Source organism: Bos mutus, chromosome 11 (assembly GCF_027580195.1).
Source record: "Bos mutus isolate GX-2022 chromosome 11, NWIPB_WYAK_1.1, whole genome shotgun sequence".
In the NCBI taxonomy this organism is placed as follows: domain Eukaryota; kingdom Metazoa; phylum Chordata; class Mammalia; order Artiodactyla; family Bovidae; genus Bos; species Bos mutus.
The window spans coordinates 7,776,913-7,802,941 of NC_091627.1; the positions used below are offsets into that span (position 1 = coordinate 7,776,913).

Genomic DNA, 26,029 nt, shown 5'->3' on the forward strand with positions numbered 1-26,029 from the left:
ACAGAGGAATGGCTATTACATTCCCTGGCAAGCGGGCCTTCTGCCCAGGAAAAGAGAGGACTCCTAAGTCTTGTCTCAGAAAGTTATTTGGGATTAACCTATTGAATCAGGCTAGAGCTCTGAGTTGGACATGACTGAGCGACTTCACTTTCACTTTCATGCATTGGAGAAGGAAATGGCAACGCACTCCAGTGTTCTTGCCTGGAGAATCCCAGGGACGGGGGAGCCTGGTGGGCTGCCGTCCATGGGGTCGCAGAGTCAGACATGACTAAAGCGACTTAGCAGCAGCAGCAGCAGAGCTCTGAGTAAATTATTCCAAAGCCTCTTGTCTTACTGAATTAATAACTTTAAAAAATCAAGAAGTCCTCACAGAAAGAACAAACAGGTATATAAGATCTCAGGATCTTGGTTCCCTGACCAGGAATTGAACCTGGGCCCTTACCAGTGAAACCACCAGGTCCTAACCACTGGACCACCAAGTAATGCCCAGGATCAAACCTGAGATGTGTTCAGCCTACGCATGTATTTCATCCAGCTAGAAAGGCCTCTGGCCCGAGCCTGCTTCTCACCGGAAGTCGCTGAGGAAGCGCTGCAGGTCGTGGGAGTCGCCCAGCTTGGCCTTGCGCTGGTCGGCACGCTTGCCCAGGCTGCTCCATGCCTGGTTCAGCTCAGTGCACTTCTCCTGCAGGTCCTCTGCCGACTCGGGGTGGGACTGGATCAGGCGCTCGGCTGTCTCCCCGAGCGAGTTCACCTGGGGAAGAAAGAGGTGAGAGTGAGAGGTGGGGAAGGGGGAGTGTGGCCTCTGGCAGAACTGAGGAAAGCCAACTCTGCGTCCGTGCGCCGCCTCTCACCTTGTCACCAAGGGCTGCGAGGTCCCTCTCGAAGCCCTCGTGCTTGCGCTGCAGGGCCTGGACACTGGCCAGGTCGTGGCCGTAGTTGTCTGTGTTTAGAGCCTGGTTCTTCTCTTCGATCCACTCTTTGGTTTCGTCAGCATCTCTGTAGGTAAGACGCACGTTCACATTCATGAGTGCAGAGTATGGCTGCCTTGACCCCAGTGTGTTTCACTGGCACATGTCAGCGGCCCACCAACTGCGCTCTAAATGGCACGGAGCACATGTCCACCCGCTCAGCAGTACTGACTGAGCATCCATCAAGTGCCAGAGCACCAGCACGGACAAGATCCAGCCAAGGTGAACCTTGGCTCCATCACCGGCTCCTTCTCCTGCCAGCCTGGGCTGCCCCTCACCTGTGGAGCCCACCCCTCACTGCCGCAGGACCACTCCTGCCCGTGGAGCCACCCCTCACCTGTGGAACCGCTGCACTTCATGGGCACTGCCCAAGAGTTGGCTCCGCTCCTCAGCCAGCTGCTGCAGGGACCGCCAGCGCTCGTTCAGCTCCTGCCGGAGGACAGGAGGCGTCAGCCCACACCCGACTCCAGGAAAAGGGCAGAACCAGAGCCCTGGTGGCTTCACGAGAAAGGAAAGCCTGGGGCACTGAGGACTTCCTGGTTCCGACCTTCCCAGTTCAATCGGTGAGCACACCATGATAGCCAAAGTCCAGAAAGTCAGATCTGGCCACAGCTTGCCAGACCGCACGGTGCAAACACTCTGCCAGCACCCGGCTTGGAATGGCCGTGGAAGCAGCAGGAGAGGGGAAGCTGATCTGTCCTCATCTCAGTGCCTAGCCCGGTGCCTGCCTCACAGCATCAGCTTCGGAACGACTGCCGAGTGGACAGAGTCCCACGTCTGCCGTCCCGGACTTATCTTGGCGGCACCACTGGGGGGGAAGCAGCCTGAGCATAGCGTGGCTGTAGGACCCTGTCCTCAGAGGACAAACCAGCCTGGGGCCCAAAAAGGAGTCAGGAAAGGCCTTCACTGCCTTCCGGATAACACGCTCCCCACAGCTCCCAGCCCTCCGGGAGGCCCCGGCAGAACTGGGTGAGCCTATCATGGCTCCTGCCACACACAGAGAACAACAGTGACCAGGACACCTTTGGAGCCACGAGAGTGACAACTGCTACAGCTCACACAACTTGTGAGGACAAGAGCCTTGCTGAAGACGAGAGCAGGACATGAGGAAGGAGACCAGGGAGGACCAGGGAAGCTGTCCTGGTGTCTTACCTTGATGGAATTAAAGGTGGCCACGGTGTGAACCATCAGGCGAGCAGACTATGTGGGGAGGGAAGCAGAAGAGCAAACTAATCACGTGTCTGCTGATTACAAGAGAAATCTGAGATGCAAGTGCCATTAATTAGGGCCCAATTGTCCACCCAATGATTGTAAAAGAATACTGTCAAATTTCTGAACAGAGCAGCAATAAAGTACCAACAAGGAGAAAGTCAGGCAGAAACCCAAGTGCACAATCACATCCAACTCAATGGTTAATTTTACATGAAGAGTGAAAGGACAGTGGAAACCATAATTAAAACAGTTGACTAGACAGAAAAAGCGGCTCAAAGACTACTGCGTCTTTTTCTTGTTCCTACTATAGGGGAAGAGTCCAGAAAGCACACTCAATGGAGGAAACGCTGCCAGCTGAGACTATTCAAACACTCAAGTGCACCAATAGTTTCATTTCTATTTATGGTTACTGGATTGTTACTCCTTCTAACAGTGGCCCCTTGAACTAAGGGAAACAACCTTACTGGATGAGAAAGAAAAGACACTGATGAATTAGCTTCCTCTCATCAATGTCACTTTTAAAAATCGTGCCCCTTGGGCTCTCAGAGCTGACCCGGTTTAATCAGAAAGAAACCCTACTTGACAGGCATGTGAGGCCTGTAATCCTCAAGTACATAACAAAAAGGAGGAGCCGAGTGTGTATGTAGGGAAGTCGGGCTCCTGGAATGTTCCAGGGACACACCCAGACGATGTTTTCAACCAGTGTGGGTGTGTATAGGGGTCAGAAAGCAGACAGCCATTGTTTCCCATTCTTTTCAGAATCAGGAAGTACTGGTGTTTATCAAGTCATCTGATATGTATTTCTGAAAAAATGTGTTACCAGAAAAACTCTGGCAAACTCTGCCAGATGTCAAATAGATAAGGATGCTGCCCATTCATGACACCAATGACTAAATTTTGTTATGTAAGGAAATTAAGACAGAGAAAAAAGGAGAAAGTGGAATAAAAAGAAACATGCATCTTTCCAAGCAATTTACAGTTTATTTAATAAGCAGAATGGTCAGAGCCTGGGGAGATAAGGAGGCCAAAGAAACAAATCCCTTTCAACCTAGGTCCCCGCGACAAGCCAGGTCACAGAGCTGTGAAGTACCAAACGAGGGACTGGTGTGAGAGCCTGTTGCTAGGTTTTCATGCTTTCTTTATATTTTAGGAAGATATGACTTCACGAAGAAACCTGCTTTTTCCAGCTTGTCTATAACTTAAGGGACATATTCCTGACGAGCTGAGTCAGGAGGAAAGATGCTCCAATTGGCATTGAGCAGCTGGCTCCATAATCATGGCCATAAGCACTACACACGAGAACGCTCCCTGGGCCTGCTGCTCAGAGTTACGTCCACCGTGGCTAAGCACCACCCCAGTCTCTGTGGAACAACGTCCAGTGCAGCTTGTAAACATCTCGCCTCAGGACATGGACTTTCCATCAAGCCTTTCTTAGGCACCAGGAGAAAGCGGTCAGGCGGATGTTGAAAAGAAACTCTTCTCCCGTTTTCATCTTCATGTCATTTCCTCTAGAGCTGCAGTCCTACTGGTGGGACCATGCCTCACTATGCAGTATGGCCTCTGCAAACTGCAGTCATCCCCATATCCTTGGTTCTTAAGGGGAAAGGGTCCCAGGACCCCCCAAGGTACTAAAATTCATGGATGCTCAAGTCCCTTAGAGCTGACGCCCTGTGTGCTCAGGTTCTGAATCCTTGGATTCAACCAACCATGGATCGAATGCCAGCATTTTCAATTGCTGGTTGGTTGAATCCAAACACAGATGGCCAACTGCATACTCTGGCAGAGACAGTATGTGACAAGCTCAACCCCTACCTGAACTTGTGCTGAGCGTCTGCAGGAAGACATGCTGCTTCTGTGTTATTAAGCATCACATTTCAAGACATGACCGATTCAAAGAATATTAACACCAGGGTCAGAAAGACACCAGGCCACACAAGGCCAGAAATGACCACACTCAGACAAGCCTAACTACTCAGAAACAGGCACACTAGAAAAGGACATGAAGCATTTCTGATCCTGGAAAACCTCTGGAATTAACAATCTGCAGAGAAACTCTTACCTTCCAAGGGGAGGCTGTCTTGGAATCAGATTCATCCTGTTTGAAGAAAAAGGGAAGAATTTAGGCAGCGAAGAAACTGAGCACAAAACAAAGCTGCATCAGCTTTTCCTCTGAACGATGGGAAGTTCAGAGAAATCAGAACAGTGTTCCCCACTGCGAGTCAGAACTTATCACTGGCTGGCAGCAAATTGCAGGGCTGACTGAGGGAAATGAAGCAAACAGGAGTGAAAAAGTGTCTCTCTTTTTTTAAAACGCAGTAGGAGAGATGGAGAGAATGGGGAAATTTAATAAAATTTCCAGCTTCTCTTTATATCATTCCCAGAGGATTCTTTGAAAAGGGATAAATAAACCTAAGTAACTGCTGGCGGAAAAGTTCGAAGAAACCAGAGAAAAACTTTTTGATTTTTGGAGAATGACACACAGAAATCAACTTATTTCTTTTGCACAGGCTTTTACACACAAAATGCATCTCTAGAGGTTCAAGAACAGAAATCTTTATGGGACTCTTGACTGTATACTCTTCCCAAGAGTTAATCCTCAAGTTCAAGTTATAGACGGGGCACCTGACACTTACCCTGGGCATCGCGCCATACACCTCCTACAAGCAGAGAAGGAAACAATCACATTATTAGAGGAAACATCAATAACACCTGCCACTGTCAAGTCAAACTGGAGGCATGGGAGAGATTACAGAGAGACAGGCAACGTGACTGGCCAGAGGAGCTATTAAAGTCTACAGGGCGACCAAGTGTTTCTACACAGAACCTTTCATTTAAGGAACTGCATGAATTTATTACCAGTTAAGGCCTAAAAAAGATTCAATAACTACCACGATACTTAAGGGGCCTAAGAAGGAGACCTGTTTTTCCCTCCCGTTGAAGGTAAACAACACAGTGCAGGTCACACGGAAAACCCGCACCCTGGCCCAACTGCGCACTGTGGGGCACGTGAGCTGGGCTACAGCACAGGCCGGGGGCGCCAAGCTGCTCCCGAGCAGGCTCCACACGGGAGCCAGACCCCCACCTGCTGCTGCACGGCCTGCACCTCCTCCGCCATCAGACCTTCCGACTCCAGGTCTTCAGCCACCTTGTTAATGTCCTTCAGCCGCGACTCATTGGCCTTGAGATCCTTCAAAGAACAAAGACAATGTAACTAGAACTCACAACAGCAATCCAAAGGAGGACCACAGATACTCATGAACTACATAAATTTCTATCTGACAGGTATCCCATAAGTAGTTTTTCTACTCCTTGACAATGACCTAAATCAGAAAATCCTGCTTGCTGCTACTGAAGAAGGAAGAAAACCACATGGCGTTGGAAATAGCCTGTCTCTTACTTATTAAACGAACTGTAGTTAATGAAAAACTATTCTGGCTGGAGATTTTTTAAAAACCTTCCTTTGTGGGGGAGAGGACACATATTAAAAATGTGATGAAATTTTAGACCTTGCCACGAGGCACCCTCCCACCCAACTGAACTGGTCATAAGAATATATATATGCTTCTTGGCCATAGTACGCAGACATCTGGAATGTTGCTGATCAGGGATCAAACCCCTACCCTCTGCACTGGAAGCACAGTCGTAACCACTGGCCGGCCAGGGAAGTCCCACAAGAGTATTTTTAAACTGGAGGAATGGATACACAAGATGTGGTACATATATACACACCACGGAGCATTAGCCAATCAACACTAGAAGATCACTGGTCCATCTACAATGACAAGACTTTCCAAACCCTCTGTGAAGCCCCTAGTTACAGAGTAACATAATATGTGCTTCCACTTCTAGGAAACGTCCAGGACACATACATCCAGGGACAAAAAGCAGCTTGGTGTTTGCCAGGTGTTGGTGTGGAGGCGGGGAGGGGGGTAAGGAGAGGCTGCTTCATGGGTCTGTGGTCTCCTTTCGAAACAGACAGAAGTGATGGTAATAGAACACTGTCAACGAACCAAATGCTTCTGAACTGTATCCTTGAAAACAGTTAACTGTATGTTACGTGAAAGTCGCTCAGTCATATCTGCCTCTTTGCGACTCCATGGACTGTAGCCCACCGGGCTCCTCTACCCATGGCATTCTCCAAGAAAGAATACTGGAGTGGGTAGTCATTCCCTTCTCCAGGGGATCTTCCCAACACAGGGATTGAACCTGGGTCTCCTGTGTTGCAGGCACATTCTTTACCAACTGAGCCACTAGAGAAGCCCAATGTTATGTGAACTTAACCCTAATTAGGAGAACTACTTTTATACATTTTTGTATGATAGATTAGGCAAGTTCTTAAAACAACATGTAGAGAAAACTGCACGTATTGATGTCTTCTCAGAACTAAACTGGTGCAAGAAAAGTTATGATTAAACTTGTTTAAAAATGGCTACAGAGACAGAGGAATATAATCTCTGTAATTTTCATTCCAGACATCCACAGTCAAATGTCAAGAGATCCAAATCTTTGAACAATTTTCTGCTCAGCTGCAAGACCTCCCATACCTTCTGGAAGTCGTCAAACTTCTTCTGCAGCACTTCAACCTGCTCCAAGTCCGCGCCAACCTCCTCACTTGTCAGGGCCGCTTCTTTCTCATTGATCCACTGCTGTAGCTCGTTAGCTTCACGGAACAACATGAACTTCTTACAGCTCTTCTCCAACATGCCTTTACGCTTCTCTCCCAGTTCCAGCAGAGAATGGTACCTGAAGTAATTCAAGAGGGTGACGAGGGAGGGAGGGGAGGTGGGTTAACTTCCTATGGAAGCAGACCACCTGTGTCTTCGAGAGGCGGTCCAAGGCTGTGTGTTGATAAGGATGACACCGTGGCGGCAGAGTATCAGACAGCAGGTGAAGACACAGGCCCCGAGGACCCACGGACAGCCTCTGGGACAAGCACACACTGCACCATTCACAATGGGGTGGCGGGGACGGCCCGGCACACTCAGCCCCGGGGCCGCGTGTGCACTGACAACACCACAACCACAAATGACCAAAACCAAGCGTTCAGCACAACACAGGCTCCATGCGACCACAGCTGCCCGATGAGATGGACTTGCTGGGCGTGGTGTATGCAGCGGGCCTGTTCTCCTGTCGTATGATTCTGCCAGCAGCCCCCAGGTGGTGGGGAAAGGCACGCTGAGCTTTACAACAGCCTCATTCAGGGTGTTAGTATCTCTGGAACAGTAGGGAATTCCTACTGTTTCTAACGTTAATATACTTATTTCTCAGGAAGTTTTGGCCACTTTGGAAGGAGAAATCACGTAAAGCACATTTCATTAGCTGAGGATTTCTTATGAAGAATCCAACAACACTTGAACCCTTGGGAACCAAAATACAACAGGCTGAACTCCTGGTATCCTTGCAGATGTGAAAATAGCAAACTTAATACAACTGAGTTGAAAGTTAAAAAAAGATCTAGAATAGAATCTAAGTCTCCAAAAGCGAAATAAAACAGGAACGTGTTACCAAGAATCAGAGACTTTAAGAGGCATTTGGTTTCCTGCCAAGAGAGGAGCACTAGGGTACCGGCCGCCCGGTCTGCTGACGGTGGCTAGTCCAGTAAGAAAGCTAACAGCAGGCGGACCGACCAGGCTCTGAACGCACGGCTGCACAGAAGCACCAACGAGAGAAGCGGCCACAGCTGACACAGCTTCACCCGAACCCCTTCCCTCGTGAGCCAAAGCTGCTGCCAGAGACGGGCCCTCCCGCCACCTCGCCTTCCTTGACGAGAGAGCGCCTTCGAGAGAAGCGGGGAGGGAGGACGGACGGGGCGGCGGGCGGCGCTCGGCAGGGCTCCCGGCCTACTCACAGCTCTTCCACCTGTTTCATGCGCAGAGACACGCTGCCAGCCTCCTTAGTTACGCGCGTCCTGCACAGGGGCACAGCAAAAGCACGCACGGATTAGTGGGCTAATCCACGGGCTGTGAGGCAGCGGCTCCGACGGGGCCAGGACGGTGGACGCTTCAAGGGGAGATGACGGAGTCATTCGAGAGCTCTTGGAAGCAGGCTAGCCCGGGAATGAAGTCACAGTAAGGAAAGAGCAGGAAAATCAAATCCAGTGACACGGGAGAGTTAGTTCACCTTTGTTTTCCTGTCTGCCATGCTTAAGGCAGTAAACATTCCTTGGCTAGAGACACTGGTCGCTTCACAGAGCCAGGCCAGGGTACAGTGACCGCCCGGAGTTACAGGTTTTCCTGAGGGCTGACATGCAACTGGAGTCAGTGATCTGGTCCACTTTTTTGCTCTCATGTTTATGATCCAGGCCAAAACCTCTCATTCTTAGCAGTAATAGAAAGCATCGGTAAGTGTATAAAAACTGACCTCTGCAGGGATTAACAGGGTCAAAAAAGTTCTACCATTCCAGCCTCTTGTCAGAGTGTACTTCCTGGCTATCACCCAGGTGTCCACAGTTTTAGATCTCATTAGTGGTGCAAGACGTGCCCTAAAAGAGGGGTGCGGGTCTTTAAGGGAGCTTAGCCACAGGAAAGAGTGCAGAGCTGTTTCCTAAAACATACACTCCACTCTCAGAGCACAAAACCATGGTAGAGAAACACACTCTATGCAGCCTTTTGCAGAGGACAGAGCTCAAGAGGTGTGGAACAGCTAAAAACCCCATTCAGAGAGCACCTCCTGAACTGGAGAACAAAGATCCAGATGGTGATAATTAGCAAACGTTGTTTAGGAAAAGCAACTGGCAAATGCAGGGAAAACAACAAACCAAAGGATAAAAAAGGGATTAAAGGTTCCTGGGATCGGAGCTGTGTGGGTAAGCTATGCCGTGGGGACGGGGGGAGAGTACACCTTCGAGCGCAGATGGGCACCGGCAGAGTGCTCGCCCTGGAGCCTCAGCTCAGGGCGGCCTCCACCACAGACCCTCACAAATGCACGGCGCAGGCGCAGACCTCCACCGGCCCTCCGCCACCGCCCGCGAGGCCCTTACTGGTTGTCGATCTGCTCCTGCCGCAGCGCGATGCTGCCCTGCTCTTCCAGGAGGTTCTCCCGGGAGGCCGACTGCGCAGGGTCCAGCTTCTTCACGTAGGCAGCCGGCACGAAGCCCTGCCGGTCGTTCACTTCCACTTTCCACCAGTCCTACAGGCAAAAAGAGACTGTCTTCATGGCAAATTCCTCCCGATGGAGGGAGAACCCAAGGAGGCCCGTGCACACACGCGTGCACACATGAAGAGCTCTAGTCACGTCATGAGGGTCCAGTGACGGTACCAAAGTCACCTGGTGTGGAGATGGGAATTTCGGTCCCCTCGTGACCTGCCGCGTATGGGGAGGGTCATAAGCGAGGCAGCCATGACTTCACTGGAGCAGGAAGGCCGCCTTCTCTTTCATACAGATGCCCCAGGATTGTGCTAACACAGCAGCCTCTAGCCATACTTCAGGAAATTTAATAAAACCTCAGATGCTCTGGGACCTCCGAAGCCCCCCGTGATTGCCTGTGACCAGTGGCTTCTGTGGGGCCAACACAGACACACAGTCTGCCATCACCACAGCTTCTACTGGGGGAGGCTGCTCTTGAGTACACCAGAGTCAGACCAGGCAGTTAGCTCAGGTTTAGGGTCAGCAGAACAACACTGGCCAGAGTTTCCTCAAAGTCCCACGACCAGGTGAGCTGAGTGGCTGGGAACAGGAGGTGCCTAACACTTCTCCAGCCTACACCAAGACAGGGGGCAGGATCTTGGGGGGCTCTTCAGATGATGGCCTCATTCCAAGGCCATGGTCAATCAGAATACGTTAAGGAAGAAAGACTGATGAACCAGGCAGCACTGAAGTTGGAGAAGATGAGAAGGCGGAGCCTACAGGGTGATGCTGGAGCCTGTCTTCAACCCTCTGCTGTGGGGCCCTACAGTCTAGAACCAACAGGTACCAGTGACAAAGAAGCAGACTTTGGCTCAAAAGAAAAAAATTCCACTTGGAAGTGGTCCATGATGAAAAAGCTCTCCTTGAGAGTAAGAGTCACTACCCTAGCTCTCAGGTATTTATGGAAACAGACTGGTCATCTCAGTCACAGGCAAAACAGTAAACCCACACGACACGGGAGACTGACCTGGAAACTCTAGTAACTTCAAGTTTTAAACCAGCCTCATCCTGGAAAGACAAGCTCCCAAGACACCTAATACGTGGAAACCACCCCCGGTCATCCTCTGTGCTTGCCTTGTTGGTGCTGTTGAGTAAGGTGAGAATGTCTCCTTTCTTCATGGTGACCTCTCGGGGACTCTTCTCCTGATAGTCATAGAGCGCCAAGACCAGCTCCTTCCCAGTCTCATCATCCATGGGGGCCACTTGTTGCTAAAAATCCAAAGGAAGGGCAAACACAGTTACGGGATGTCTCCAGAGTGCCGTCTCAGCCACTGCAGATCCCAGCCTCAGCAGAAGACCCACATTCACCAAACATACACTGGTGACAGTTCTCCTCTGAACCTACCAACAAGATCTGATTCAGGAAGCTCAGCTGTCTGGGACCTTTAAGGTCACAGGAAAGTCACCTACAGGCGCTTCCCTGGTGGGTCAGTGGTTAAGAATCTGCCTGCCAATGCAGGAGACACAGGTTTGATCTCTGGTCCAGGAAGATCCCACATGCCTTGGAAAAACTAAGCCTATGCCCTCAACTGTTGAGCCTGGGTACCCCAACTACTGAGCCCACATGCCCTAGAGCCTGTGCACCACAGAGGAGAGTAGCCCCCGCTTTCTGCAACTAGAGAAAGCCCATGAAGCAATGAAGGACCAACACAGCTAAAAACACATAAATAGAAGAATGTCACCTGTGATCATGCTACCTGCTGTCAGCACCTGGGTCTTTTGGCCCCCCTGCTCCCCGGCCCCCACCCAACCCCTGGGATCTCGCAATTGCTGACAGGAAAAGCCTTGCTCACCCGGCACGACTGGGCCTGCTCTCGCAGGGCCTGGATGCTGCTGCCATAGGCGCTGAGATCCGACATCAATGCCTCGTGCTTCTTTAGCAGAGCCTGAAATCCAAGTTACACACGGCGACCCTGAGCAAGGAGCCAGAGCAGCCCCTCTGCCTCCCCAACACGCCGTCTGCCTCTGAAATCTGTTTAGCTACCCGGTGACTTGATCACTTTCTCTCCCTTTATATTATAAACACTTAACGTGGAGAAAATATCACATTTTCTATAATCTTTTCATCTATACTTAATTATGCAACCCTTGGAACAGATGAGGAGTCATAAAGAACATCATCACATATACAGTGATCCACCACCCATCCTGAGAATTGAACACTCCTGGTAAGTGGCAGCTGGGCACATGCTGCCCTCCTCCAGAAACCCCCTTCCCACCACCCTCGGTGCTTCCTGCTACTCCAAACCCTATCAGGTCGGGTCAATACTCAGCTCATGACGGTTTATGTGAAGAGGCAAGAAAAGGCAGGCACACGGCTACACCTAGACCTTCATGAATAAAATTTAAGAATTTCATTCAAAAAAGATGACTAACAAAAACTGTGCTTATGTACACATATGTATACAGAAAAAATGAAGAACGGAGACATGGTCACGGCTAAGAGTGAAACACCAAGGCTGCCTTCTCTCTTTTGTGAGCATAATAGAATTACCAGAGGAAAGCGGAAGATGCTGGAACACCTTAAAAGCCATGAGACTGCACCCTGCACACGTGGTCATTCTCCTAACCGGCCCCAGCCCGAGCCTGGTACCCCCAGTAAGCATCACCTCGGCCGAGTCCTCATCTTTGCCATAGTCGGTGCTGCCCACGATGGGCTCCTTCTCCCGCATCCAGGACTCAGCCTCGTTGGCGTCGGCAAAGTACTGCTGGGCCTGCAGCGAGTCCTCCAGGTCCTGCCGCCGCTGGGAGGCCTTGGACTTCAGCGACTCCCACTTCTGGTTCAGCTCATGGAGCTTGGCCTTCACGTCCTCAGCAGCAAAATGGCCTGTAGGGCGGGCAGGGGAAGGAGGACAATGAGAAACATGGGGACAAACAAGGTCCTCTGAGCGCTCACAGCCTCTGCAACTCTGTCCAGGGAGCCACGTCCCTTCATGTTCCCAGTTTTATATGAGGCCCAGGTTCCAACCCTTTAACAGATCTCCTCAGACCACGATGTCTGTCTAGACTCTAAGCAGATGGCCCTAGTTGGCACTAGTGATGTCATCATAAACAAACAATAAAACCCACAGCCCCCTCCTACTCTCCATCCTGGAAACTCGTTGAGTGCTGGGCACTGTCTCAGGTTCCTCAGTATTTGACCTCACTTAGTCTTCTCAACAGGAGAAGGAAATGGCAACCCACTCCAGTGTTCTTGCCTGGAGAATCCCAGGCATGGGGGAGCCTGGTGGGCTGCCGTCTCTGGGGTCGCAGAGAGTCGGACACGACTGAAGCGACTTAACAGCAGCAGCAGCAGTCTTCTCAACTGTGGGAGAAGTTGAGAAGCTGGTGGCTGGGGGGTGAGTTCAGGTTCAGAAAGGTTATGGACTAGTCAGAGTCACAGTCAGGAGATGGGGGGACAGTCTTCAACCCCTAGCCCAGCCTGACCCGGGACCGTGCACTCGGCGGGCGAAACGACAAACGAGAACAAAGCCACCTCCTGATGACACTCACCCTCCTCCACCATGGCGTTCCCCTTCTGTGTGACTGCTTTGATGCGGGGCTCGTGGCCAGCAATTTCTGCTTGTAGCGCTTGGTGTTTCTTTAGCAGGTTCTGGACTCCAATTAAATCTTTGCCTGAAAGAGAAACCACTCCCAAGTCAAGAGAAAAGTCAACCCCATCACTCTCAGCTTTCCCCACGGTTTCACTTAAAAACTCAGTTCAACTGAAACTTTACTTTGCTCATTCGGACACGGGTCCCCTCCCTTTCCTAACTGGACTTCCGTCTGACAGAGGCAGTCTGACCTCTGTTGGTGGAGGCGGCAATGGGTTCTTTCTCCCGAATCCACGTCTCCTCATCCTCGACGTCACGGAAGAGCTGCTGCAACCGCAGGGAATCAGCCAGCTTCTGCTTCCGGGCAACCATGGGCTCCTTGAGCGCCTCGTAGCGAGCTACCAGGGCCTCCTGCTTCTTCTTGATGTTTTCAGCATCAAAGTGGCCCGCGTCCTGGAACTGGCGGGCTTGGATAGTGATGCCATCGATGCGATCCTGGAGACGGGAAGGACACAGTGTTGAAAGCCTGGCCCGGGGCCGGCCAAGCGCGTTCTGGACGTCTCCTGGCTGACGTTATTGCCTCAGGTGTGGTTTGCTCACACACAGAAAACACACACAGTTGTTTCCCTGGAGTGCGCTTCCAGCCGCCCTTTCCCCATTTGGGGCTCCTAGGAAGCTCCAAGGGCAAGCAGACCAACCTGAACAGAAGCAAGCGGTGCATCCACGATTCTCTAAGGCATCGACACACTTCATACCCCCCGAACTGACCGGCCTCGGCTGACCGGCCCCTCTCGCTCCCACGCCCACGGCCCCACATCCGTGTCCAGGGCCCGTACCTGGTGAGCTGCCACGTCAGCCTCCAGCAGGGCGTGCTTCTTCTGGAGGTTCTGGACGTTGGTGAGGTCTTTGCCGTAGTCGTCCGAGGCCAGATGACCTTCCACTTCATACAGCCACAGCTCGATGTCCTCAACGTTGCGATTAAACTGCTGCTGCTGGTTAGCCTCGCGGAGCTTTATGCCTGGTCAAGGAAGCAAGGTTGAGTCTGTGGGTGAGTATCACCCTTCTGCCAGCGCTGCTCGTAAACAGCGGCACCTCTCGGAAGGACCACGACGGGGCAGGGTTTCAGTGATGGCTTCACGTCTATCACAAGGTGAAGGAAAACTGCAAGCTCGGCTCTGCCTTCCAAATGCGGAGCTGGAATGAGCCCCATGGGTTAAGTGCTGACGAATGGTTAGGTGCCCTCGGCTCACTGCTGACCTCTTCTAGTGTGGAGGCCCCAGCCAACCAGGTCCACTGACCAAATCAGCCCCTCCTCTCTCAGGCTCCCCCACCAGCCAGTGCACACAGTCACATCCGCCAACCCTGCACATCATTAGGCACCCACGCAGCTGACTCCCTCAGGAAGTGAGCCCCAGTGCCCAGTCACCTGGTGCAGCTCGCCTAGGTGGCCCAAGTACTTAAACCAAGGACGAGCATTTAACTCTCTAAACCTACCACAACCCCATGCATGCCTCCCCTCACCTTTCAGCTCTGTGGCCTCCAGCAGCTTCTTCCACAGACTGATGACCTCATTCATCCGAGCCGCCACCTCGTCCTTGGCATAGTGGTCGACATCGATCAGCTTCTGCCCGGCTTTCTCCAGGGCGTCGATGCGGCTCTGGTTTGCCGAGAGCTCGGCCTCAAAGGCCTGGTGCTTCTGCACTTTCCCTTGTAGGTTGGATGGGTCCTGCCAAGAAAGAGGTTCTCTCTCGAACCACAGGACAGCAAGTTACGCTGCACTGCACTCGCACGTTATCTTCATAGGGGACGTATGAAACCGCCAGCTTACATTTAGTAGTGTGTTTTTGCAACTTCCAATCTCTTTTTCTTTAGCTACATCTATTTGTAAGCATGGTGTCTGGCTTACAGACCAAGGGCTACATGACACTGCCGACAGGATCTTACTTTATAAGCTTCATCCGTGGCTGTTTTCATCTTCTCGTTGACCCAACTCTTGAGCTCATCAGAGTCACGGAAAAACTGCTGCAAGTGGAAGGAATCTGCAAGCTGGGCACGGCGGTACATGGCTCTCTCATGCAGGGCATTGCGACGGCTCAGCAGCTGGAAGGCAAGGCCCCCTGTGAGTCTCCACTCTCACCCCTAACTGACCTGCCTTGGGAGGGACACCCATGGATGGAAAGGAGGCTAGTGAGGAAGTTGTGCACTCACTGCGTCTCGCCGGGTGGCCACATCTTCCATCGCGTAGTGGTTGTTCTGAATCAGCTTAGTGGCAAACTCATCTAAGGCCTAGGAGGAAGAAGAGGGTTTGTCACTGGTGAGGGCTCATCACAGCTCGGCCCACAGAGGGGAATGCAGAACACAACGCTCTAGACCACGTCAAGGACTTCACTCTGAGGTTTGCTATGACAACCTTTATCCCTTAACTTCCGAGTTTTTACTTGACGTCCTCAGTCAGATGGCTCAGTGATGCTAGCTCCACTCAGGCCTGCAGACACTGGCTGCAGTTAATGTCAGGGCAGGATCTGACGGGGTCAGACACAGGTTACCAGCCTTTCAACTCCTAATTCTTTTTTTCAGCCAAACCACATAGCATGCAGGATCTTAGTTCCCTGACCAGGAATCGAATCCATACCACCTGCAGTGGAAGCTGAGCATCGTAATCACGGTAACTCCTCAATTCCTACTTCCAAGATCAGTGCTCAATGGGGAGAAAACCTTTTATCTTAGTTCTTAACTACTTTAACAGGGAGGAAATCTCAACCTGGAGGTTTACATCAAGAGAACAATTTCATTCTAAAAGCTGTGCTGTGTCTCCAGCAAGGTGGCTGATCACCCTCACGAGGGTGTAAGCACCCGGAGACTTCTCTGACTCTGCTCAGAAGCCTCTCAGAACAAGAAGAGACCTCCGCTGACGCTAAGGATCACGTGACGGCACGGACGCCAGGAAGGTGTCTTACTGTGATCTTCTCCTCCTGGGCGCTGAGGGACTTCTCAAAGTCTTCGTGCTTCTTTAGAAGCGCTTCCACACTATCCAAGGAATCGCCCAGGTCTTCGTTCAACAGGAACGCCTTACAGGAGGAAACACAGTGTTGACATAATGTCCGACGCCCTTCACCTCTCAGGGCTAGAAAGCAAAGGCTGCTGAGGCCACAATACAGAAAGGAGGGGAATAAAGACTATGGCCATGAAACTCTCAGGTCTCCCCTGGAAGCCAGAGGTCCTTCCAGATTCACTTAAAACCAATCCAGCAAGAGCATGAAACCCTCGTTCTACCCTCTACTGAAAGTTTGCTCCAATAGCTTTCATTACCTCTAGTAGATTTAAATCACACAAAATGCAAAGTTCTAACGGAAAAGAAAATCTAACAAAAAACTTTACACCATCACAGTCCTCTGAAAAACCGGATCCTTTCCTGAGGGCCCTTCAGTCTCAGCAATAGGAATGGTGTTGGCAGGGGCCATGGAAGCCGGCAACCCCTCCCTCGGCATGACGCAGAACTAAACCCGAACCGAACGGGCCAGCTGAACAGCATGGCACAGGTGGCGGCTCCCTACCCCACTCACCTCCTGCTTGCTCATCCAGTTGTCCACCTGCTCCGTGTCGCGGTAGAAGAGCTGCAGGTCCATGCACTGCTCATATTGCTGCCGTCGCAGCTCCCAGAGCTCCAGCAGCGCGGCCCGCTCCTCGGACAGCACGGTCAGCTAGGGTGGCGGTGGGGGGGTGGGGAACAGGGGAAGAGAGGGGAACATCAGATACAGAGGCTCCTGGCATTTCTAATCCTCTGCTAACCTTCAGGCCTTGGTTCTGATTTACACAAAAAGGATAGCATTCACTTGCACATGTCAGCCAAGTCACACACACACACACAAAAATCACAGATCCTGAGGGTTTGCATGGTCCTGCTAAACCTAAGAATTGGCTCTGTTTGAATGAACCTAGAATTATTAATAATTTATTGCCATATTATATGTGAATATAATATTAGGTAGACATGACAAGTAAACCTCTGGTGGAAGAAAAAGGGCACGTATGTAAAAGTGAGGCAGCATAGGAGGAGCAGGGACTCTTAGGTGAGAGGTGTCAACTGAGCGGGTTCTCCTCAGAACACACTCACTAGATCCATCAATGCTTAAGACTTAATTTGAAGGCTGTAAAATTAACGACAATAAAGTGTGTCTTTAAAATGTCTCTTCCTGGTCTATATAGTATTAAAAACATAAAAATCATTATTTAATGTACCTCAGGCATCTTTACAAAGATACTTTGAAACTTTGGAATTATATACACATACACATAATTTAATGTTTCCTCTCAACTCTAGCTACTAATGCAGGAATCAGCTCTCTGCAAAGTCCCCTTTAAGGAGGAAATGTGCTGCATGCGGCCCACAGAAATGGAACTTTCTCTAAGCAATCACCATGCATCTCCTTTTTAAATCTCTGGAAGTGTTTGCTGCTCCTTAACTTCCAGGCAGAATCTCCTGCGTTAAGTTTTCTCTGACACTGTGGTGAATGCAACATCTGGATATTTAAGGATGGATAACAGCTTCCAGAGACTTTTATTAAAAGACCCTTTCTCCTCTCATACCTTCTCCCTCACTTCATCTGAGGCGTAGTGACCAGCTGCAAGCAGGGCCTGTCCAGACTCATCTGCAGATTTAAAGCTATCTTCATGAGCGTCAATTTCACCCTAATGGGGGGGAGAAAAGGACAATTTATGTCCACCACTTTGTAACAAAGAGTAAGTTGTTGAATTTTGTATAACCATTCAAATCAGGAATATCACATCTAGAATGAGAACAAACCAAAGATGACGCCAGGTTTGCTAGTATCAGCCCAGGTAACCAAACCGGAGAGCATCGCTTACTAAGAAGTCTGCTTCCTACTGGCTTTTCGTGCCATCTGTCAAACCATCAAGTGTCCACATATCTACAGGGCCCGAGCTCTCCATCATCTGTTCCACTGGTCTATTTCAGGTCTCCTTGTGCCAGATCAACTTATGATTTTATAATACCTGGTAGGAAGAGTCCCTCCTCTGTTCTTCATAATTGTCTCAGCTGGTTTTAATTTTTTTTTCTTCCAAATTAAATTACTTTCACGTTTATTTATTTATGTGGCTCTACCGGGTCTTGGATGTGGCATGTGTACTCTTAGCTGTGGCACGTAGGATCTAGCTCCCTGACCAGGGATTGCACACAGGCCCCCTGCATTGGGAGTGAGGAATCTTAGCCACTGGACCACCAGGGAAATCCCTTCCAATTTTATTTTAAAATCAGCATGTTTCATTTCAGACACAAAGGCCTCTGGGCTTCTGCCTGGAACTGCACTGAATACATACATCTTGGGGAGAATTTGCACCTCTACAAGCAATCATTCCACCATGCCCACCCCTTTATTCTGTTTCTCCCCTTTCCTCAAAACTGTACAGCTTTCTCCACAGATGTCTTAAACAACTTTTGTTAGATTCCCAAGTACTTTATATTTTCTCACGTGATAATTAGTATTTTTAAAAATTACGCTTTTAACTGTTGCTAGTCCAGAGGGGGCTGTCTGACTTTTGTATATTGATTTTTTATTTTTAGCACCTCAGAAGATTTATAGTAATAATTTTTTAAACCTTAACAGTGTTTTCCAAAATTACTTAGCCACAGAAAACCCTTTTCTTAAGGTATAAAGCCTGTTAAGATCTCATAAAACTAATTTCCCATGGACATACTTTGGAGAAAGAGCAGATTATGAAGTTTAGATTTACTCAAACCAACCATGAAGTTCAGCATTTAAAGATTTTTCAAGATGGCACAGGATACATATGCAAAACAGCACCTCCACCCTGCTAGAGCTTGGCCCTTTTGATTTTATGAATCACGGTTAAATGAGTTACATATCAGGAGAGTAATCATCTATTCGGAGAAGGCAATGGCACCCCACTCCAGTAGTCTTGCCTGGAAAATCCCATGGACGGAGAAGCCTGGTAGGCTGCAGTCCACGGGGTCGCTAAGAGTCAGACATGACTGAGCGACTTCACTTTCACTTTTCACTTTCACGCACTGGAGAAGGAAATGGCAACCCACTCCAGTGTTCTTGCCTGGAGAATCCCAGGGACGGGGGAGCCTGGTGGGCTGCCGTCTATGGGGTCACACAGAGTTGGACACGACCGAAGCGACTTAGCAGCAGCAGCAACCATCTATTAGAAGCAGAAAAAGCAAGACTCCAAAGGCAAAACCAGCCCCAATCCCCATGGTGAGAGCTACCTGTGAGCAAGGTTTCAGCCACTCCAGGCTGGAAGTAACAGAGCTACAGCCACGCACTATAAGCTCACGGCTTTACTTCTAGAAGACCCTGGAAACACTACCTTGTGCTCCTGATGCCTATCCAGCAGGGCTTCGGCTCCGGCCACATCGTTGGCAAGTTCATCTGCGTTGATGAGGGCTTTCATCTCAGTGACCCAGCTGGTGAGGTCTCGGAAGTCGGCAAGGAAGCGCTGAAGCCTGGGAAACCAAAGGTCCGTAAGCACAGGTCTCCAGGGGAGGCCCCGGGTGGAAGATGCCGCCCCAGAGCTCCAAATTCTATGTCCTCAAGAGTCTAACAAGCCATACAAACTCTAGCCCTGGGAAAGGGAAGACTCTTCCAATCTAGACTAGTAAAAGACGACTGAAATCAAACCTTCAAAATTTAGGCTCTGTCCATCACTATAATTCCCTGAGCTTGTCCCTTATGTTCAACTTCCTTGTGATTCCCAAATTCAACTCCTAGTTACTAGTAAGAAATACTATTTCCCTTTCAATTTCTGATTTACTCAATTTTAACAGAATATTTTACATGATGCTCAGATTGCTAAATACTTATTGCTAATAGCTATTTCCATTTATATTGGTTCTAACAAAGTCATATGGACTGGAAAAAAGACATTTATAAAGTCATCAATACTGTGCATGTATATACAAATACTACAAAGTTGTCAAGTCTCTAAATATAATATAGAAATACATTAATACACAACAAGGAAATACATAACAAACAGAGTAAGAAAAAGTCTTCTGCATCTTTTTACTAGAGGAAAGCTATGAAGCTATACCAAAGCTGTAACACGTTCTCCTTGTTACAGAGAACTAACCATCAATTCTGACCTCAACTCTAAAACAAAAGCTTCACGGTACAGGCTGTGGAGCCCTGGAGGAGCGCTTCTACCTGTAGGAATCGTTGAGACGTGCGTGTCTCTCCGCGGCCAGGGTGCGGATCTGCTCCCAGTTGGTGATCAGCTCCTCTCGCTTCACCTGGATCTGGGTGGCACTCAGAGGGTGGGACTGCTGCAGGCGGTCAGCCTCGGCACACAGGGCTTTGACCTGGAGACACACGCTCGTCAGGGCTGCTCTTCCGACCCTGGTGAGTAACTCAGTCACAGAAACAGCTGCCTTCCAAACCCACCTTGTCCTCCAAGGCAGCAAGATCTCTCTCCAAACCCTCGTGTTTCCGTAGTAAAGCCTGGACGCTGGCCAGGTCCCGGCCAAAGTCATCAGAGGCCATTAACTGTTCCTTCTCCTTAATCCAGCTGATGGTCTCGTCCACATCCCTACAACACAGAGGCACCCGTTTGTCTGTAGCTACATCGTCCATCCGGGACTGGGATGCCACACAGGGCAGAGATCCAGTCAGCCCCACACTTTCTTCAACTCCCCGTAGGCTTCACCACACCTGGCCGGGAGATCCCATTCCTGCAAGCCCCCTCAGCTTGGTACCTGTTAAAGCGTTGGACCTCAGCTGCCCCGAACAGCTTCCCCTGCCGCTGGAGGGCCAGGCCCTTCAGCCGCTGCCAGGCTGCATTCACCTCGTCCTGCTTTGTTTTGATCAGCTCCTCCTCAGGGTGCTGCTCCTGGGCCAGGAAAGGCAGACACAACACTCAGACCGGCACCTGTGGCCCCGTCACTGCTCACCTGGCCTTGGCTCCCTGACATGTCTGCCTCAGCAATCCTGACTGTTCTGAAGAATCACTGGCTTTCTGTGTGGAATAGAGGGAAGCTCCTTCCACGGGAGCTTCATTTCTTGTTCTATAAAAAGGGGAGAGCCCTTGTCTGAGCCCAGGAGCCATGTGGTGCTTCTCCAGAGAAGTTCTGGACATCTGTAGCAGCCCCTGCGCTGACATCCTGCAGCAGCACCTGCGTGGGCGCCTCATGAACAACTGCTCACCCCAAGTTCAGGGTGTCCGGCGTCATGAGGCTACCGAGAAGCACGCCTGCCCAGAAACATGGCTTTCAGATCTGTTCCTGACTTCACACTGGAGACACTCCTTTCAAAGTCTCCTTCCTCACTAACTACCTTGTGTCTTGTTTAAATAACATGTAAAGTGATAAGGCAAAGCACTCCTCGGCTGTGGGACCCCCTGTGGGGTCTGGGGTTTGGCCCGCCCGCTCTCCTCGGCACGACCCGGGGATGGCCCAGGATCCTGAGGACCCCATGATCCTGTCATGTGGAAGGCGAGGTTATGTCTGAGGAATGCTGGTTCTCCTTTCATCACTGAGCCAAGAGGAAACAAATGCCAGTCCTGAAGGATCTACAGGTTCAAAGTTTGCACCCCCATCCCCCCAAACCAAGTTTTCCCTAAAGCAAAAACTCCTGTGGTCACTGTATTGGACATCTCTGGAGCCATGCAGGGTGGGCAATGATAAAGCAGCAGCGATAGGCAGTCCCACTCCCCTCTGGCTGCAGAGCTCCCAGGGGAGAGCCTTGTTTCATTACAGGGCTCCCCCGCTCCCAGGAGTCCAGGGAAGCTCCGACTCAAGAAGAGCATTGAGGTGGCGGTGGACTCCTGCCAACCCTCTTCAACTTTCGCCACCACACCCTAGTCTGAGAAACCGTGATGCCCAACTTCAACAGCCCATAAAAGCTTCACCAAGCCCTACCTGAAAATGGGCGGAGTAAAGAGATCAAATGAACTCTGCCCTTCCTGCCCACAGCCACAAGTTGAAAAGTGTTTTCTAAGGTAGGAGTGAGCAATACTGCTGCCTTACTGAGATCTAAACAGGACTCAGACATGCTTTATCAAAACCTGCTCACCCAAAAATCAGGCACCTAATCAAAATTTTCCTTCTGGAAAAATTAATGAAGTTGTATCACATTAATATTAATGTAAAGGCAGTTACCATAACGCTGCTATGAGAACACGCAGCACTTTCCCATTTACCTGAATGAGCTTGGCAGCGAACTGGTTCACTTCATTGACTCTCTCTTCGTGGGCAGCCATGTCTGTCTGAAACTCTTCGAATTTCTTCTGTAACACCTCCACATGCTCCAGGTCCTGGCCCAGCTCCTCAGACGTCACAATGGCTTCCTGTTTGGGGACCACAGCAGAGCCAGAGTCACCAAGACACACTCGGGCACAGTGGCTCCCAAAACCCATCATGAAACGGGTGCCGGAGGGGCCGTGGCCACTTCAGGGTTGTGCAGTTTACTGCGTGCTCCTCTCCTACTTAGGAGGTCAGGGTCATGGCATCTCCCTCCTGCTCAAACGTACCTTGTCATTGATCCAGTCCATCACGTCCTCACACTCCCGCAGGTACTGCACCAGCTTCTGGGCCTGCAGCAGCTTGATGCCTTTCTCCCGCATCTTCTCCAGGAGCAATTCCCACTGGCGGTGCAGCTCCATCAGACGAGTCTGGAGGTTAAAGAGCCCAACACCCCCCAACATGAGAGCCACGTCTGGGGGACCTGGCTCCTCCACGGAGCTCCAACCAGCTAGACACCTCCCAGAGCTCTGAACCAGTCTTCTTCAAGATAATGCCTACGCTGCAGGGAAATGGTAAACTGAACTGAGAAGATGTAAACACGTACACCTCAGTGTTTTGGTAGGTCTTACAGTTGACCTATCAAACGACTGACCTTTTGTAAGCATGTGTATTCTAGTTCACTCCAAAGAACTTACTATTTCTTATAATTACCAATTATTATTTATATATTGTTGGTAAGTCTTTAGGTAATGTTTTTAGTTCTTATTAATTGTTAAGTTATGACAGTGGGATTTCTAGGTCAGAAGACTTGGGGAGGGAAAGATGAGGTGTCATCGAGGAACAGCAGCAGGAATCACTGAAGGGTGTGTCCTGAATTCACAGAGGTAAAGTGGAAAGAACAAGAGGTCCTGGAGGCATCATACGTGTAAAGAAATAATTACAAGGCACAAGTGAAGAGGCCTTAGTACAAAGGAAAAAAGATGGCATCCTGAAACACAGTCAACGTTCAAAGAGGATTTGTGGCCTAAGTTGTTTTGGTGCTTCTGTGAGAAGATACAGCGTGTGGTACACAGTTCATCACAAGAAAGGCTGACAGCAAGCTGCACCCAGGTGGCAGCCACAGGTCCAAACAGTCCCTTCCCAGCATCTTGGGTTCTCATAGCACAGCCCTAGTAAGGACTCGTTGGGAACTGGGGCAATTATCATCAGTTCATGTTTAGGCGATGTGTTCTGGCTTTCTAACCCAATTTCAGGGTGTTGATTATGCCTACCCAAGATACTGGGAGTTTCTGGGTCACACAGACAGAAACGAGTGACACACACACACCCCGCCAGGAGAGAGGCCTGGGGCCCACCCATCGTCAAGACGCCACTCCCCACAAACTGAAAGAGTGAAAGCCATAGGCGAGTCAACGTGGGTGGATTCTCTTAGAAACAAGTATGGATGGTTCATTTGAAAGGAGAAAACAGTGGGAGGAAAATAAATGCTCACACAATTAAACTTCCACCACGACAGTCACTTTCATCGCCAATGGTTAAACCAGAGTCCACCAAAGCGAAGGAAGTGACGGGCATTCCCAGGCAAGCAGGGGCAAGGCAACCAACGGCAAGTCCATATCCACCTACTCGGATGTGGGAGCCAATGTGGGTGGCGGTCACTATGGGGCGCCATGCCGTCCGGTATGGTGTGAAAGTCTAAACCGGTGACAGACAGGTTATGGAGGACATGGTCCTTCACACACCACCCACCTTCCTCTGTGTTAACACTGACTGCCCAAACTACGCTACTGAGTTACCGGGCCAGACCAATTACCAAGTGGGATGACCGTGGGATCTGGGTGCATGAACATCGGGATTCTATGAGAACCTTTTGCTCAGGGGAAAAAAAAATTTCTTCATTAACTTTTGGCCTCACTGCATAGCAATGTGGGATCTTGGTTCCCTGACCAGGAACTGAACCTGTGCCCTCAGCAGTGGAAGCGCAGAGTCTTAATCACTGGACCACCCAGAAAACCCTCACTTCACTCAAAATGGGGTCACAGAAGGCTCCAAAAATCCTTCCCTACAAGTCAGCTGTCAGTCCCTCACATCTCTCGCTGCCACACCCTCCAGGGAGAACCGGGGCCAGGCCTGTTTCAGGACTGAGCAGCTTTCCCACTGCCGTGTGTCTCATCGTGTCAACACCGCAGGTCTGACAGAGGCCAGTTTCAGAAGCTTACTGGCGTGTGAGAGCGGGAGCCGGCAGGGCGGCAGGTGCGCTGGGGAAACGCACGGACAGCTGGCGGGGTATAGCAGAATTCCTGGCTGACTCAGTTGGGTTTCTCAACAGAGGCCTGGGCAAGCAGGAGCAGCTCTGAGGGGCAGTCAGGAGAAATTACGGAAAGCAGGTAGGAGTGAAACATGGGCTGGGAAAATAAAGCGAGTAATTGTGACCGGAGATTGAAACACTGGTTCTGTCACCTGTTGGCTGTGGGAACCTGGGCAAGTCACTCAAACTTCTAAGCCTCTGTTCCTACCCTTCTAGGCTATGGTTCCCCCGCAAGCTTCCCGTGAAGATTAGAGACAACGGATGTAAAAGTCCTGGTGAAGTGTTTGCACCTAAATGGCTGCTCACAGCTTCTCAACAAAGAGTAGCTAGTGCTTTCTAATGCTGCTTTAATAAGATCTCTTAAGAGGGAAGAGGGGACTGAAGGGAGTTCTGGGTCTCCTGCCCTCGGACTGATTACTAAAGCCACACACGTGATCTATATCTCACGTTCCCTGTAACCTGGTTAAACTAGCCCAGAGCAGCCCCATTCACTCTGGCTGATTTCATTTACAGTAAGACTATACACAAGAGTGGGGAAATGGGCAGATAGATCTCTAATATTTTTGGCTGTGCCATGTGGCATGCAGGACCTTAGTTCCCCAACCAAGGTCTGAACCCGTGGCCCCCTAAAGTGGAAAAGCAGTCTTGACCACTGGACCACCAGGGAAGTCCTATGTCTTTGCATTTAATCGCAGACACATGTATTACACTGCCCAAATGGGTTGAATGTAGTAATTAAATGATTGGTCATACAGCAATTAGAATTTACTTCCTATTTACAATCACTCCTAGTTAACAGTTTATTATTAACAATATAAGGCTAATTGCAAGTCTTCAATAAGAGACTGCACAGTATATGAGAGCAAAAGAGACACAACAAGTATTTACTGCTAAAAACCACTAGACGAGATCCTAAGGGAATGACATCCCTGTGGATGTTCCACCAAGGATCTCACTCAGGGAAAGGCGGAGGAAAGAATATTTCTAGCTGGGGCTTAAGAATGTAGCTTGCATCTCAGTCTTTGGGACTGCCTCGACACATCAAGGACTGAAAAGGCTGGTCCCTCAATGGAATGAGACTTTGGATAACAAAGAACAAAACACGTAGATAAGAAAGAAATCAAAGACAGAAGACAGCATCCAGTCATGAGAAACTAAGTCTGCATACCTCACGCTAAAGAGCCTTGTTTTCCCTTAATACTTTGGCACTGGAATTATCAAAACAAAACAGAGAAAAACTAATTATGGCCCCAAACCCAACACATGGCACCCAAACAAGTCAGACAAAGAATCTGAGGACTCCTGCTTCATAGTCAGTTACACAGCCAGGGTCACCGACCAACAGGTAGCACACTGTGAGGTCATTCCTCACAGCCAGACCTTTAACAGGCTTGCTGACCAGACCTCAGTAAACCCTCCTGGAGCAAGGCCCCGAGATCCAGAGAGAGCTTCCTGACACAGAAGCTGATGGTGTCTGTGACTGATCCCACTCATCTTTGTGTCCTAATCCCTAAGTTCACCAATATGTTCTTCTCTCCAGTGATCACTCTTCCTCACAGTCTACCTGCATCCTTGTTTGTTCTGTAAGGAGAACATTAACTTCCTCACCGAGTGCACACATGCTTGTTTACAGGCATACTGAGTCTCTGTATTACAAAGGCAG

The 26,029-nt window shown here is 50.0% G+C and overlaps 1 protein-coding gene across 7 annotated transcripts in view; it reads right to left on the reverse strand.

Annotated features, from left to right (window-relative positions):
• The window catches only part of SPTAN1 (spectrin alpha, non-erythrocytic 1), a 58,410-nt gene that overhangs the window by 20,352 nt on the left and 12,029 nt on the right, over positions 1-26,029 (reverse strand). For 5 of the 7 annotated variants that reach the window (XM_070378893.1, XM_070378894.1, XM_070378891.1 and 2 more), the window contains exons 4-31: positions 22,346-22,486; positions 22,016-22,162; positions 20,574-20,707; positions 20,263-20,407; positions 20,026-20,180; positions 19,190-19,325; positions 17,426-17,527; positions 16,402-16,539; positions 15,796-15,906; positions 15,047-15,124; positions 14,783-14,938; positions 14,360-14,564; positions 13,675-13,856; positions 13,090-13,333; positions 12,798-12,920; positions 11,915-12,132; positions 11,099-11,191; positions 10,380-10,514; positions 9,160-9,308; positions 8,029-8,088; positions 6,725-6,923; positions 5,263-5,367; positions 4,814-4,837; positions 4,240-4,275; positions 2,121-2,168; positions 1,306-1,397; positions 852-996; positions 570-751 (exon numbers count right to left, since the gene is read on the reverse strand). In XM_070378893.1, coding sequence (XP_070234994.1) covers positions 570-751; positions 852-996; positions 1,306-1,397; positions 2,121-2,168; positions 4,240-4,275; positions 4,814-4,837; positions 5,263-5,367; positions 6,725-6,923; positions 8,029-8,088; positions 9,160-9,308; positions 10,380-10,514; positions 11,099-11,191; positions 11,915-12,132; positions 12,798-12,920; positions 13,090-13,333; positions 13,675-13,856; positions 14,360-14,564; positions 14,783-14,938; positions 15,047-15,124; positions 15,796-15,906; positions 16,402-16,539; positions 17,426-17,527; positions 19,190-19,325; positions 20,026-20,180; positions 20,263-20,407; positions 20,574-20,707; positions 22,016-22,162; positions 22,346-22,486 — 3,683 coding nt within the window. The remainder of the gene's footprint in view (positions 1-569; positions 752-851; positions 997-1,305; positions 1,398-2,120; positions 2,169-4,239; positions 4,276-4,813; positions 4,838-5,262; positions 5,368-6,724; positions 6,924-8,028; positions 8,089-9,159; positions 9,309-10,379; positions 10,515-11,098; positions 11,192-11,914; positions 12,133-12,797; positions 12,921-13,089; positions 13,334-13,674; positions 13,857-14,359; positions 14,565-14,782; positions 14,939-15,046; positions 15,125-15,795; positions 15,907-16,401; positions 16,540-17,425; positions 17,528-19,189; positions 19,326-20,025; positions 20,181-20,262; positions 20,408-20,573; positions 20,708-22,015; positions 22,163-22,345; positions 22,487-26,029) is intronic. The other 2 variants (XM_070378896.1, XM_070378895.1) reach the window with 1 other exon arrangement.